The sequence below is a fragment of the Balaenoptera physalus genome (assembly GCF_965194825.1).
Source record: "Balaenoptera physalus genome assembly, chromosome: 16".
NCBI classification, from domain to species: domain Eukaryota; kingdom Metazoa; phylum Chordata; class Mammalia; order Artiodactyla; family Balaenopteridae; genus Balaenoptera; species Balaenoptera physalus.
In genome coordinates, this window is record NC_138898.1 from 30,399,450 (window position 1) to 30,415,920 (window position 16,471).

The 16,471-nt window shown below is 42.5% G+C and overlaps 1 protein-coding gene across 3 annotated transcripts in view; it reads right to left on the bottom strand.

The window, feature by feature from the left end:
* The window catches only part of DNAAF9 (dynein axonemal assembly factor 9), a 152,448-nt gene that overhangs the window by 34,126 nt on the left and 101,851 nt on the right, over positions 1-16,471 (bottom strand). For all 3 annotated transcript variants that reach the window (XM_082428909.1, XM_082428908.1, XM_082428907.1), the window contains 7 exons: positions 16,272-16,375; positions 9,999-10,145; positions 8,838-8,926; positions 8,316-8,417; positions 7,940-8,057; positions 5,950-6,038; positions 3,972-4,130 (listed from right to left, as the gene is read on the bottom strand). In XM_082428909.1, coding sequence (XP_082285035.1) covers positions 3,972-4,130; positions 5,950-6,038; positions 7,940-8,057; positions 8,316-8,417; positions 8,838-8,926; positions 9,999-10,145; positions 16,272-16,375 — 808 coding nt within the window. The remainder of the gene's footprint in view (positions 1-3,971; positions 4,131-5,949; positions 6,039-7,939; positions 8,058-8,315; positions 8,418-8,837; positions 8,927-9,998; positions 10,146-16,271; positions 16,376-16,471) is intronic.

The window sequence follows — 16,471 nt, forward strand, 5'->3', positions numbered from 1 at the left end:
AGCCTCACTCCCTCAACCCCCTTCGGGTCTCTGCTCAGTTGGCATCTTATAAGAGAGGTGTCCTCTGACTTCATACAGCCTATGGGATATAGCAATCCTCTCTCTTGATACTCCCCACCCCCACCCCAATTCTTCTCCAAAGCACTGAACATCAGCTACATACACTGTATTTTCTAATTTGTTTATTGTGTGTCTCCACAATAAGAATGTAAGGTAGTTGGCTGGGTGCTGTAATCAATGGTGCCTAAAGCAGGGTAGGTGAATGAACTGGACACTGAACTCCAGGCAGACCCCTGGCCACTCCAAGAACATTTTCCTGACTGACCCAGCCTATCACAAAAGGTCAATTCTTACAGAGGAAAGGCAAATCTGATGGGCAGCCTTGCTGATCATACAGACCTGGGTCTTAGCCTGGGGCTGGGGGGATAGGTACAGCCTGCCTGGGCTATTTCCTGAGTTCCTACAAACAATTCATCTGTACAACGGTACTTGATTTTACTCCACACAACAACATTAGCACCCCCAACCCCAGGTCTGCCTCAGTCCTGACCAAACAGCAGTGGGTGCTTCAGTAGAGAACATGGTGTGCTAGGTTCTACAAAGAGCGAGCCCTCTGCTCCCTGGCTTCTCTTGGAGGCTTCCCCCACTGCCTGGGCATGTGTGTATATGACCATGTGGAGTGCTTTCCGCTGGTTCTGTAGTGTCTGGATGGTCCTAGATGCTAGGAGAGCCCCTCAAACTGCAGCAATACTCTGGTAAGCAGGCCTGAAGCTTACAAACTGCCCTAAATCTCTTTGTAGTTGTGTTTAATGGCCTTAATGCTCATGGTGAAGTGCCCTAGCCTTGCTCCTCAGCATCAGCTTTTTCCTCCTCTTCTAAAAAAGTGTCTGGGGGCTTTTTACTTTCCATGTTTGGTACAAGCTGTAGAGACTCTCATTTCTTAGGGTTAAAAAGACTTCCCCGGTGGTGCAGTGGTTAAGAATCCGCCTGCCAATGCAGGGGACATGGGTTCGATCCCTGGTCCGGGAAGATCCCACATGCCGCGGAGCAACTAAGCCCGTTCACCACAACTACTTAGCCTGCGCTCTAGAGCCTGCGAGCCACAACTACTGAAGCCCGCGCACCTAGAGCCTGTGCTCCGCAACAAGTGAAGCCACTGCAATGAGAAGCCGGCGCACTGCAACGAAGAGTAGCCCCCGCTCACTGCAACTAGAGAAAGCCCGTGCACAGCAACGAAGACCCAACACAGCCATAAATAAATAAATAAATAAATAAATAAATAATCTTATTTTAAAAAAAAAGAACTGAAACATTTATAAGTCAGTCCTGAGGATTTTGGCAATTTTAATACAATAGATTTCCCTTAGACAGGGTGACTGGGGAATTCACAAGTTTTCAGAGCATTACATTAATTTTCACTGATTTTAATGGAAAAAAGTTAGAGTAAAAAACAGGCCCCAGGCTTCTTGGTGAGGCCAATGCATCTAGGTGAAGCATCTGGGCACTGCAGCCAGGAGCCACTGAGGCAGACAGCAGGTCTTTGGTGTCAATCACTCTACTTGTTAATGGGGTGCCTGCTAATGCCCTCCCTTATTGCCCAGCCCCTGCCTTATAACCATCCTGGGCATGGCTTCCAGACAGCAGGAGGCAGCCCTCACCTCAGAAGGATGCACACTGATCCAGCTGCTGAAGCCTGTACCTGGCCACTCTGGCTAAACTGCCCCAACTGCATGATGAAGGCAAAAAACTAACTCTTTGTGTTGCCTCTTTCTTGTCAGTATTCTCTTTATTAAAAACAAAAACAAAACAGAAACGAAAAACCCAGCAGGGCTTTAACTTTCTTTCCTTTGAAACAACAGATATTCCATACAATTGTCTTTCGGGCTCTATTTTACATTTGCAATTTAAGCCTACAATTTTACCTCGTTTTACATTAATTCAATTTTTGTTTTGAGCAATACTGTTTTAAATGTAGATAATGTAAAGAATAATTTTACAATGTTCCAGAGTATGAACAAATACAGCCCCTCAAATTCCTTAAAATTATTAAAACTCAGATTTCCGCAGTTTTACTTATTTGTGTATGTATTAAGTTCTATACAATTTTGTCACCTGTGTAGGCTCCACCACCACGATAAAGATACTGAACAGTTCCGTACTACAAAGCTCCCTCGTGTTGCCCTTTTATAACCACATCCACCACCCTCCTGCCCCCAACTCCCACCCCTAACTCCTGGCAACCACTAATCAGTCCTCCATTCCTAAAATTTTATCATTTCAAAATACATTAATTTTTAAAACAACAACCTAATAATCCACTTGATGTCAAAGCTCAGCACCACTGCCCACCTGCTGCAGTAAGTAGAATGGGACCAGGCCACTCTAGGGGCGAAAGAAAACTCTGCCCTACAGCACAGAATCCTGTAAATCAAAATAAGGCCACATTCAAGGAATAAAATTCTCAACTTGAGAAGCCTCTGGGGTGTCCCCTCACCAACACCTCAATACTGGGCTCTAAGGCCCAGCCCCAAGGAGATGGACATGCTACAAAGAGGCTGCCATGTGTTCCCTGCTGAGCCTCAAGAGAATGGGCCCAGCCTGTAATAACGGTGTCATAGTGAGCACCACAGCAGGAAATCCATCTGAGGTTCCTAGTGTCCTGGGGCTATGACTGGGCAAGAACTGGGTCTGAGAGTACAAGTGGGCTGGCCATACACTGTCACTGCAGTCCAGAGCAGCCAGGACAGCTAGCACTTTTGCAGACTTGTACAGTTAGAGACAAGGAGTCAACAATGCTTTCTGAAGTAATGGAAGATGGAAATGACCTCAGCTGCACAATGTCAAGCTACCAAATTTGACTCCAGGCCCACACCCCCAATGACTCTCAACTCTGGAGAAGCAGCAGGAGGTGATGAAGCTAGGCCAACCCATTCCTTTGACCATTAGAGGCGATGGAAAACAAGTGGTTTCTAGCCTTCTGGCTCTGTGGCTTCCACAACCTCAGCCCACTAGTAGGACAAAAGGGTCAACAGAAGGGAAGCCCAAAGCAGGTGTAAGAACAAGATCTAAAGAAGAGGAAAGATGGCCTGGCAGGGCACATGCTCCCACCTGCCTACTGCAGCACCATCGGCCTGGCTTTCCTCCAGTTCTCACCATCACACCCCAGAGACCAAACAGGGCTTTGGATCCGGGCCTATTCTCTACTGGAAACAATTAGCCAGTTGCAAATACTAATTATTACGAGCACAAAAAAACACAGCATAGCACAAAAGCACTTTGTGAGAACTGCCAAAAGCTTCTTTATCACCAACTATAATGACAGCAGCAAAGAGCACACCCTGTTTTCCTGATCTGGCACGTTCTCCTCTGGGCCCAGGGGATGATGGGCCTGCTTCCTCCCTGGAAGCTCTTAGAACAGGTCAAGGGAAGCTCCTTGCAGCCAGGGCTCCCCAAGCAGTGGTACACACTCCGAAACTGTCCTCACAGGGAGCTCCTTGCCCAACTGAATTATTCATGCTCCTCACTGAGGGTCCAAGGAAACCCTCCTGCACTAGCCATTCCGTGGATGATGGGGCTCGAGACTAGAGTGTGGGGACTGTCTCTGCAACTCCACAGGAGGGAGGACTGAAAACACTGAAGCTCTCTTGCCTCGGTGGCAAAGGAAGAAGCTTAGGGACCACTACTGTTAGAAGAATTATCAAAGAATCTTGCCCAGAAAACCACCTCCCTAACTCTCTGCCTTCTGAGGATATTATGATGTTGAGGCCAAACTTAAAACTTGTGTGCAATCTTCACCAGTCACTCTGGGCCACAGGATGGCAACAGTTCTTGTTGAAGGCATATCTGTGTAACACAGACACTTCTCATGCATGTGTGTTTGTTCTGTGCCCCAAGTTAGCCACACATGAAATAACAATAATGGCAAGGTCACCACCCTACCCCACTATCCCCAAAAGACTTCCAGTGCTTACCCTTGTAACACCACCAGTAGTCTGGTCTTCTTGCGGATGTAGGCTGACTGGCGGGCAGAGCGGTTCTGTTGGGCCTCCAGGGCACTGGAAAGGTATCTCTGGAAGTGGGCAGCATGAAAACATTCGGAGCTGTCCATGACTTGACGGTATACCATCCACCTGGAAATGGCAAGTGTAATCTCAGCATGAGGACCAGGCCCATAGGCTCTGCCAGTGGATTCAAATGTGACCAGTACTCCCACAGACTCTCTGTCCAGTGAACCCATACAGGAGAAATCAATCCTGGCACCACAGAAACAGGAAGAGTGCACTGGCTGGGTGGGGAGCCCTGTATCCTGCAATCACTACCACTGGAGCTTCTGGCAGGAAATGCCTTGCCACAGGAAAAAAGGTCAGATAAGCACATGACCAACAGATTTCAGAGTCGAGAAAGACTCCTGAACAGGCAGTCACTTCCTGAAGGATCATTCAGTAAAATGGCTTCAGTCCAGTTTTCAGTAAAATTCTTGCTAAGAATAAGTGATGGGGGGAGGGGGAGTTCCCTAGGGGCCTAGTGGTTAGGATTCGGCACTTTCACTGCAGTGGCCCAGGTTCAATTCCTGGTTGGGGAACTGAGATCCCACATGCCACATGGCACAGTCAAAAAAAAGAATAATGGGATAATGGGTAGGGTGAAGAATTCAGATTCTTTACAGAACAAAAGCAATGGAAATGAGGGAGGAACTGGTTAGCTATTGAGTACTTATGAAGGAGGCCTAATATTTCCCCATCTCTCTCCAGAACTCACCTCCCCACTGCCCCCCCCCACAATCTCCCACTCTAAACTCCCAAACTTCTAGGTGATTTCAGTCTTCTCAATTCTGCTATATGGCCTCCTGCAAGATGCCTTGCCTTTTTTTTTTTTTTAAATAAATTTATTTATTTTTGGTTGTGTTGGGTCTTCGTTGCTGTGTGCGGGCTTTCTCTAGTTGCGGCAAGCGGGGGCTACTCTTCGTTGCGGTGCGCGAGCTTCTCACTGTGGTGGCTTCTCTTGTTGCGGAGCACGGGCTCTAGGTGCACAGGCTTCATGAGTTGTGGCTCGTGGGCTCTAGAGCGCAGGCTCAGTAGTTGTGGCACACGGGCTTAGTTGCTCCGCGGCAACTAAGTGGGATCTTCCCGGACCAGAGCTCGAACCCATGTCCCCTACATTGGCAGGTGGATTCTTAACCACTGCACCACCAGGGAAGCCCAGGATCCCTTGCTTTGAGGTAGACCAACTAGTTATTAAAAGCCTGGTCGGCAAGGGTTGTTTAGCAATTTGCCAGCCAAATGGAAGTGATGGATGAATGATTTCCCCAATTTTGCCTAAGCCAGCATGTCCCAGTTCCACCTGAGCTCACGCAGTCCCCTTGTGGTCACAGAAGGATCACATCCACCAGCTCTCAAGTTCTAACCACCCTGGTCCTGAATTCCCCTGCTGACCAGACATATTCCCAGGCCTCTGCCCATGCTGGTCTTGCTGCTACAGGGCTCTTGCCCAGATATCCAAGGGTTCATTCCTCCATTTCCTCAGGCCTTTGCTCAAATGTCACCTTCTCAGTGAGGTCTTTCCTGAGTACCCAATTTAAAAATGGAATCCCTCCCCCAGCCCAGCACTCCCTATAGCCTTCTCTGCATTCATTTCTCCATAGCACTTTTCACTAGCTAATACACTGTTTTCCTTAGCTGGTTAACCGTCTATCTTGCCAAACTAGAATACAAGCTCCATGAAGGCAGAGATTTTCTAGTCTGTTTTGTTCATTTGTCCCCTACAGTTAAAACAGTATCTGGCATACAGAAAGTACTCGGTATAAATGTGTTAAATGAATGGATGGATGGATGACCACTGCGCCGATACCAGTAACACCAAAGGTCAGTGCAAGTTGAAGGTTTCCCAGTGCCAAGGCAGACCCAGACATAGAATCCCTTTCCCCAAAGCAAAGGCAGCAGCCATACTAACCTGCCGTATTCCTTATGCAGAGTGACCAGAAAAGCACAGAGCTCGCTAGCATGACAGCCTGGGAGGCCAGTTACAATGCTGATAATTACCTACATGAAAGAAAAGCCATGTGGGTTTGTGATTCAACTGGGAGGCAGCGTTGTGTAAGAGGTTAAAAGAACTGACTTCTTGAGCCAGGTTCTATGGGTTTGAACCTCAGCACCAGCACTCACTAGCTATGTGACCTTGTGCTCACAACAGAACCTACCTTGCAGGGTGGATGTAATGATTAACTGAGTTAATATATGTAAACAAAATGCGTGCAGCAGTGTCTGGCACATAGCAAACACCATATACAACAATGTAGTGTTACTATAATAATTTCCATGGAGCAGGCTGTGACTAGATCAGTCTATGTGTGGAACAGATAACTAGTGAGAGCCTGCTGTATAGCACAGGGAACTCTACTCAATGCTCTGTGGTGACCTAGATGGGAGGGAAATCCAGAAGGGAGGGGATATGAGCATAAATATGGCTGATTCACTTCGCTGTACAGCAGAAACTAGCACAACATTGTGAAGCAACTATACCCAATAAGTTACAAAAAAAAAAAAGTATAATGGAAAATACTGGGCAGAAAGGAGGTTTGGGACAAAAATGCCACAGGCTAAATTGCTGTCGTAAATTCAGCGAAGGAGGGGAGTGGCCTGTGCCTTCCAAGCCACAGGGCCTGAGCTAAGGAAACAAACTGGGTGGAGGAAGCATTTCTCAATCTTGATGGGGAGAAGAGGTGCCAGGCTGCACTTTCCTAATCTTGGCACATGACCACATGAAAACAGGGCCCTCTGCAGGCAGACACTCCAAAGCAACTCAAGAAATTCACCAACAAAGAAGGGGTCAAGCAGAGGAGGAAAGGAACCATGCATTTGCTGAAGGATAACGATGTCAGTGACATAGCATGGCAAGGGCTTCTTTAAGTATGTTTTATTTCACAGTACACAAGACTCACTGGGACAGGTCTGGAGTGAAGTTCAACTTGCTGGCACTCATCACTTGAGCTAGTCCCATCAGGACAGAGATGGCTATGGATGCCTCTTTTATGGGAAACAGTTCTCCCTCCTCCCCTCTGACCAGACCCTTAGTCTGTATCCCTTTCTGTGCCTGTGGGCAGTAATCCATGTAACTGACTTTCTGTTTATACTCTTCCCATCCAAATTTCTCCATCTTGGTTCCCATTCCTCAGCACCCACGCCTCAGCCTCTCAAATCCCAGCAAACATGCTCACAGCCAGATACCCTCTTACTTTAAGGCCAGTCCTGTAGCACTTTGTTATATGAAATATCAATACCTATATTAAAAAAATATTTAAAATATGTAAAATATAACATTTTCATTTTTAAACTCTTGCTTAAGGGAAAAATGAGGCTTCTGACTGCTTAATGTTTCTATTTCCTTTTGCAGCTGAGTGTCTTCTAGATTTGCGCAGAAATAAATGCCCTCTTTGAGCATATTATGAGATACGGTTCCAAAGAAATGGTGGGAGGAGTCAAGAGGAGAGGCGTGTGAAGCAGGAGCAGATGAAAATCCACTCTTGGGAAGACAGTGTTTATAAAGTGTCACCTTATCCTGGTGGTGCTAGCAAGGTCTCGCTAACACTTCCCCTTACGAAGCTCAATGTGCCAGGTAAGTCCTTGCAAACCAGAAAGAGCTGATGGCATGAGAGTACTGAGCAGGAGTTTGGAAGACCTGGAGGAGCAAGGGGAAGGCACAGCAATATGCCAGGGTTTCATCATTGCTATGGGGCTCAGCTGGGGTTAATGTAGATGCCTGTACACAGTCATTATATAGAGCAGGTTTCATGTGTATCATTACATCAGTATCCAGGGAGGTGGAGAGTCTTATAAAAGGGACTCCGCCTGAGCTCCTTTTGTTAATTGACACTGAAGATTAAGGGCAGGCTACCAGAATTATCTTCCCATGAATTCCCAGCTTATTTGGTGAGCTGCTGTACCTTGTCATTTTCTACTCTGTGAGTAGGGTTGAGTTCAGCTTGCTGCAGCAGGACAGGGAGATGGGTCCTCATCACGGGTTCCCGACTAATGCTGCTGACGGCAAAACGCTGGAGAAACCTAGAAAAAGAAAGACAATGCTATTATGTTACCATCACCAGCCTTGCCTGAATGTGCCCATTCACATGATAAACTTATTTCATTGCTGAAAAGAAACCTTAGTGAATATCTCTAGAGAATAAAATTGTATATGGTGTGTCACTACTACTTTTTATAATTATTCTTAAGAAGCTATAAAGAAAGAAAATGGAGCTTAGAAAGCACCAACTCTGAGGTTTCTGACATTTCAAAAGTCAGAAACAGAAAAACAGAGCTCACCCATCCAGCTCTGGGAGTTCGGCTGAGAGTAGCTTTAGAGGACTCCGTTTCTCCCCAGCAGAATGGCTCAGGACACTGAAGAGCTTCTGTGCACTGGAGTGTCTGGAATATCAAAGGCTCACAGATTAGAATTCCATGTCTCTACAGCAAACATACTTTACATAACTTGTTCTGATATTTTCAAGCCAAAGTCCCGTGACAGAGTCAATACTTCTAAAACAAGCATCTCACTGACTTAAGCAAAATTCGGCATTAATGCCGGATGATTGGTTTGCCCACATAGGAAGCCTGGCCTAAAACCTTTGGTAATACTACAGGTTTCTGATTCTTGGTGGATTTCATCTCTCTTGACTTTTGTTCCCCAAGGGCACTGGCTACCTGCAAGTTGGCAGCACTGGAATGACTGTGTCGGCCCTTTCAGAAGCCAGGACCGCTATGTTACATAACACAAGTCATCCTGCAGAGAGAGCAGACACACACAGCCTAGGGAAGCAAGCATAAACACTGAAGGCAGCCACTTACAATCTCTTTTGTTCCACAGATAATCCATCTTCCTGGATCACTTTTAAAGACAGCCCTGAGTTAGCCTGCTGTTGCCAGGGGGAGAAGACCTAAACAAAAAAGAATTTGAGCAAAGAACACTTTAAAACCAACAACAGGATATAGAACCCACATGGGGATTTGATGGCTGTTGAAAATCTAGACTGTCAGTACAGAGAAAAACTATCATAACAAACAAGTTTGTTCCAAAAATAGAGGCCTGAAGCAATTCTGTTCTGTATTTTTAAAAACTAGAATTTCTTTCTGGGTTCTTCTCCCAGGGATTCTGCTCCTTAAGAGGCCAGGAAGCACAGAGGAAGGTATCAGGTAACACTGTTCTGGCAGCAGGGGCATGTCTTCCCTGGTGATAGGGCCAGACAGAAGGAGCAGTTCAAGCAAATTCTGCCTAGAGGCAGAGGAATAGCTGAAGAGAATCTCTAGGTTCCTAGACTGAAAGGACAAGCACAAGGAGGTAGAAGGACCAGCTGGCAGTAAGATGGAGACACAGACAGGCCCTAAAAGCCGCTCTGCAGCCAAGGCCAGTTCTTGCCTCTTCCCTGTTCTACGAATCTATCCTGAGGGAGGGACTGTCCTCTCAAAAGCTGTTGCATCACACCCTTCCAAGCATTTACACCAGAATAAGACTGGCCATTTGTATGACTCTGGCTACTGCTTGGTCTCTAAGTAGGCTGTATAATTCTCGGTGAGCTCCCTCACTCGTAAAATCTGTGCTGAGAGCCTATGGTGTGCAGCCTGCCAAGTGGAACCACTTGCAAGGGCAGGGCCTATGAACCATGGGGAGGGAGATTTTGGGGTAGGGTAGAGAGCTCTGACCCAGTAGGTAGGGCCCAACAACTCAATAAAGTAGCTAAAAGGAAAATGAGTCTAATTATGACTTATAAGGGACAAAGAAGATTTTTCTTACAAGTTAAAAAGCCTTTTGTTCAGTTCCTTTAGGTTCTCACCTTTCAATGGCAAGAGTACTATTCCAGGACCCCAAAAGATCAGAAGCAGCCACACTCACACCAGCCCTCCCAACTCTCCCTCTCAGCACCTCACTGTTAGCCCTGAAACATTGCCTTACCAACTAAATTACTAGGAAAAAGGGTAGTAATTGTTTTGCTGAATAATGATTGATGTTACCTCTGAGTAAAATGTCTGGTATATCTTGGATTTGGGGAAAAGGGCAATCATCAGAAAATTGCTTGATCCACAGAAATGAACTGGAAGATGGGGAAGCAATGAACTTTTGAAGTCTATCAGAAGGGCAGCAACAATACTGGTGGAATCCTAAAGAGAAAAAGAGGGAGCATCACTGAGAAAAACCATATGCATGATACAAGCCCTCACATCTACTGTCAGAACACATATGGTGAACGTCAATCCAGTTATTTTCACATTACGTGGTTTACTGGGATTCAGTTATAGATGTGCTTGCCCACACCCAGTTTTAGGAGATATAGGAAGTGCAGGGTCTTTTCTCCTAAACTGAAAATATCATCTCTTCCTAGGATATTAATCCCTTATCAGATAAATGATTTGCAAATATTTTCTCCCATTCTGTGGTCTGCTTTTCACATTCTTAATAGAGTCTTTTGATGCAGAGAAGTTTTAAAATTTGATGAAGTCCAACTTATATATTTTTTCTTTTCTTGTCTGTGCTTTTGGTGTCAAATCCAAGAAACTGCTGCCTAATCCAAGGTCACGAGGATTTACTCCTATGTTTTCTTCTAAGAATTTAATAGTTTTCATTCCCATATTTAGGCTTATACTCCATTTTGAGTTTTTTTTTTTTGTATACAGTGTAAGGTAAGAGTCTAACTTCATTCTTCTGCATGTGGATATCCAGTTTTTCCAGCACTGTTTGTTGAAAAGACTGTCCTCTTCTCATTGTATGATCTTGGCACACTTGTTGAAAATCATTTGACCATATAAGCAAGACTTTCTTTTTGGGTTCTCTATTCTGTTCCACTGGTCTACATATCTAATCTTACACCAATACCACACTGTTACAATTATTGTAGCTCTGTAGCTAGTTTTGAAATTAGGAAGTGTGAGTCCTCCAACTTTCTTCTTTTTCAAGATCATTTTGGCTATTTTGGCAGGGGGGTCCCTTGAGATACCATATGAATTTCAGGATGGGTTTTTTCATTTCTGCAAAAAACGCCATTGGGGTTTTAACAGGAATTGCCCTGAACCTATTGATTGCTTTGGGTAGTACTGTCATCTTATTTTAATATTAAGTTTTCCAGCCCATGAACGTGGGATGTCTTACCATTTATTTAGGTCTTCTTTAATTTCTTTCAGCAATGTTTTGTGGATTTTGGTGTCTTAAGTCTTTCAACTCCTTGGTTAAGTTTATTGGAATTGTTTCCTTAAGAACCTTTTCGGATTATTCACAGTTTGGGTACGGAAATGCAACTGTTTTTTTATCGGTTTATTTCATATTCTGTAACATTGGTGAATTCGTTTGTTAATTCTAACAGTTTGTGTGTGTGTGTGGGGAATCTTTAGGAATTTCTACATATAAATCATGTCATCCATGAACAGAGCTACTTTTACTTCTTTCATTCCAATTTAAATGCCTTTTATTTCTTTTGCTCGCCTAATTGCTCTGGCTAGGACTTCCAATACTATGTTGAATAGACGTGGCAAAAGCAAGTATTTTCGTCTTGTTCCTGATCTTAGAGGAAAAGGTTTTTTTTTTAAAGTTAGTTTATATATACTTTAAAATTTTTATTTATTTTTGGCGGTGGGATTCTCTAGTTGCAGCACATGGGCTTAGTTGTATTCTGTGGGATTTTAGTTCCCCAACCAGGGACCAAACCTGGGCCCACTGCATTGGGAGCATGGAGTCTTAACCACTGGACTGCCAGGGAAGTCCCTTTTTTTTTTTTTTTTAATCATTTAAGATTTCATATGAAAGTCATATGTTCATTAAATAAAAATTTGAGAAAAATATAAAAATAGAGAATAAAGGTTAAAAAAATTAATCCAAGGTCCCATCACCCAACTCCAACTACAGCTAACATTTTAGTACTTTTCCTTCTAGTCTTTTCTTCCTATTCATTCATTGATTTCCCTTTTTTATGTACTGGGAAATCATATTCACTTTTACAGTTTCATATCTTGCTTTTAAAACTTAATCTACCATTAGCACCTACCATGTTGTTGTAAACTATCTGTAAACATTTTCAAAGGCTGCATCCGACTCCCCTCTTAGCCCACCCCTATGACTGGACATTCATATTATCAATTCCACTTCACTTTTTGTCTACTTCACTGTACCTTTTATCTACTCTTTACTAATTTACTAATTTACTGTTATACATGGTAGCATGCATCTGATGTGCTTCCACGTATCTGTTAACTAACCTCACGTCCTCTGAACACCCATGACCTGGCACTCAGTGTTTTCATGTTGATAAAGTTAGAGCTCTTCATAGAAAAGAAACAGCAACTCATTTTTTTTTAATCACCAAAAACAGTTTTCCTGGTTTGTGTTTTTGTCTTTTAATTCCCCTTTTGAATATTTTTTAGAGTTTTAAATTATTAGTGTGATAAGTTTTATGCTATATCCATACAATGGAATACTACTCATCAATAAAGCAATAAGAAGGAAAAACTATTTTTTTAAACATCTTTATTGGACTATAATTGCTTTACAATGGTGTGTTAGTTTCTGCTTTATAACAAAGTGAATCAGTTATACATACACATATGTTCCCGTATCTCTTCCCTCTTGCGCCTCCCTCCCTCCCACCCTCCCTATCCCACTCCTCTAGGTGGTCACAAAGCACCGAGCTGATCTCCCTGTGCTATGCGGCTGCTTCCCACTAGCTATCTATTTTACGTTTGGTAGTGTATATATGTCCATGCCACTCTCTCACCCTGTCACATCTTACCCCTCCCCCTCCCCATATCCTCAAGTCCATTCTCTAGTAGGTCTGTGTCTTTATTCCCACCTTGCCACTAGGTTCTTCATGACCTTTTTTTATTTTTCCCTTAGATTCCATATATATTTGTTAGCATACTGTATTTGTTTTTCTCTTCCTGACTTACTTCACTCTGTATGACAGACTCTAACTCCATCCACCTCACTACAAATACCTCCATTTCATTTCTTTTTATGGCTGAGTAATATTCCATTGTATATATGTGCCACATCTTCTTTATCCATTCATCCGATGATGGACACTTAGGTTGCTTCCATGTCCTGGCTATTGTAAATAGAGCTGCAATGAAAATTTGGGTACATGACTCTTTTTGAATTATGGTTTTTTCAGGGTATATGCCCAGTAGTGGGATTGCTGGGTCGTATGGTAGTTCTATTTGTAGTTTTTTTAAGGAACCTCCATACTGTTCTCCATAGTGGCTGTATCAATTTACATTCCCACCAACAGTGCAAGAGTGTTCCCTTTCCTCCACACCCTCTCCAGCATTTATTGTTTCTAGATTTGATGATGGCCATTCTGACCGGTGTGAGATGATATCTCATTGTAGTTTTGATTTGCATTTCTCTAATGATTAATGATGTTGAGCATTCTTTCATGTGTCTGTTGGCAATCTGTGTATCTTCTTTGGAGAAATGTCTATTTAGGTCTTCTGCCCATTTTTGGATTGGGTTGTTTGTTTTTTTGTTATTGAGCTGCATGAGCTGCTTGTAAATCTTGGAGATTAATCCTTTGTCAGTTGCTTCACTTGCAAATATTTTCTCCCATTCTGAGGGTTGTCTTTTGGTCTTGTTTATGGTTTCCTTTGCTGTGCAAAAGCTTTTAAGTTTCATTAGGTCCCATTTGTTTGTGTTTTTATTTCCATTTCTCTAGGAGTTGGGTCAAAAAGGATCTTGCTGTGGTTTATGTCATAGAGTGTTCTGCCTATGTTTTCCTCTAAGAGTTTGATAGTGTCTGGCCTTACATTTAGGTCTTTAATCCATTTTGAGTTTATTTTTGTGTATGGTGTTAGGGAGTGTTCTAATTTCATACTTTTACATGTAGCTGTCCAGTTTTCCGAGCACCACTTATTGAAGAGGCTGTCTTTTCTCCACTGTATATGCTTGCCTCCTTTATCAAAGATAAGGTGACCATATGTGCGTGGGTTTATCTCTGGGCTTTCTATCCTGTTCCATTGATCTATGTTTCTGTTTTTGTGCCAGTACCAAACTGTCTTGATTACTGTAGCTTTGTAATATAGTCTGAAATCAGGGAGCCTGATTCTTCCAGCTCCATTTTTCGTTCTCAAGATTGCTTTGGCTATTCGGGGTCTTTTGTGTTTCCATACAAATTGTGAAATTTTTTGTTCTACTTCTGTGAAAAATGCCAGTGGTAGTTTGATAGGGATTGCATTGAATCTGTAGATTGCTTTGGGTAGTAGAGTCATTTTCACAATGTTGATTCTTCCAATCCAAGAACATGGTATATCTCTCCATCTATTTGTATCATCTTTAATTTCTTTCATCAGTGTCTTATAATTTTCTGCATACAGGTCTTTTGTCTCCTTAGGTAGGTTTATTCCTATATATTTTATTCTTCTTGTTGCAATGGTAAACGGGAGTGTTTTCTTAATTTCACTTTCAGATTTTTCATCATTAGTGTATAGGAATGCAAGAGATTTCTGTGCATTAATTTTGTATCCTGCTACTTTACCAAATTCATTGATTAGCTCTAGTAGTTTTCTGGTAGCATCTTTAGGATTCTCTATGTATAGTATCATGTCATCTGCAAACAGTGACAGCTTTACTTCTTCTTTTCCAATTTGGATTCCTTTTATTTCTTTTTCTTCTCTGATTGCTGTGGCCAAGGAAAAACTACTGATACACACAACAACATGGATGACCTAAAAATCATGCTGAGTGAAAAATGCCAGGCTCAAAAGGGTACAGAATGTATGATGTCCATTTACATAACATTTTAGAAAATGCAAACTAATCTACAGTGACAGAAAGCTAATAAGTGGTTGCCTGAAGCCAGAAGCTGGGGGGAAAGATGATCTGCAAAAAGGTATTAGAAAACGTTTGGGGGGTGACAAAAACCTGTATCTTGACTGTGCTGGTGGTTTCATGAATATATACATCTGCCAAAACTTTAAACAGATACAGTTAACTGTATGTATGTATGTGTTTATAATATATTTTATTCAATCCAACATATCCAAAATATTTTAAATGTAATCAGTATAAAAATATTATGAGATATTTTACATGCTTTTTTTTAGGTATAGCTGGTGTACAATATTATATAAATTTCAGGTGTACAACATAGTGATTCACAATTTTTAAGGGTTATATTCCATTTATAGTTATTATAAAATATTGGCTATATTCCCTGTGTTGTACAATAAGTCCTTGTAGCCAGTTAATTGCACTTAAAGTATACTTCAATAAATTATCAGCAAAAAGTTAAAAAATCCTTAAGTGGTCAAATCTGACAAACTTTTTCTTTAGAATTTCTTGTATCATTTCTAAGCTTAGATTAGAAAGTCTTCCTGTCCCTAAAGATTTAATAAATATTCATTTTTATATTCTCCTTAACCGGACTTACTGTGGTGATCATTTAATAATATATATATGTCTAAGACAGTAGATCTTAAAAGTTCTCATCAGAATCTGAAAAAGAATGGATATATGTATATGTATAACTGAATCACTTTGCTGTACACCTGAAACTAACACACTGTAAATCAACTATACCCCAATGTAAAATAAAAATTAAATTAAAAAAAGTTCTCATAAGAAAAATAATTTGCAACTATATCCTTCTTTTTACTTATGAAATTTTAAAATATTTAATTTTCTCAGAAGTTTATTTTCATTTTTGATATGAGTTAAAAATCCATCCCCACCCACCCCAAAACTAGGTAACTTATCATTCCAGCCCTTAAGTTTCACACTTTCCTTCCTGATGTTGGAAGACTCTTTAACCTAATTAATATCAAATATCAAAGCTTTCACCTAATATAGCCATCTAACCTGTCTGGTTGGTCTGCCTGCATTTTTGAACAGCCTTTAAGGAACCAGGTTCTATGTGGAAGAAAGACATAACTCTTTCTGACTTGCTCACAGAATTCATTTTCAGAGCTATCTGACCAAACCACTTTACCCGGTCTCTGTCCCGGCTCCCGAACAAGCTGGTTTTGAGGCTGAGACCACACAGGGTGGAGGGCCTGCCCTCTGCTCTGGTGTCACACTGTGATGAGCTGTGCCCTGGCCAAAGGGTATAGGCTAGGGGAAACTCATAGCTACCCCTATGGCTCACAAGAGCCTCTCCATGACTTTCTTGCCTGCCTGCCTCAAGGGCAGCGCTGGTTCCTAACATCCTGCCCTGTGGTGGTAGAGGGAGGACAGGGAGTTATTTGATTTTCCCTCAGAAGTGTGAGTATCTTTCTGAACATCAAAACCATGGACTGTAAAACACCTACCCCATCATAGAACAAAACGGAATTCATGTGATCCTTGGAAATGATGATATTTCCATGATGACGGTCAGAAAACAGAAGTCCACCAGAGAAGAAATGTACTTTCCCTGGAAGGAAAAGAGAGCTGGTAAGAGCTGGAGGGCTGGATTCTGGGGGCCAGTATCACAATGTTCTTCCTGCAGGTTCCAGGCCAAGACAGAGGG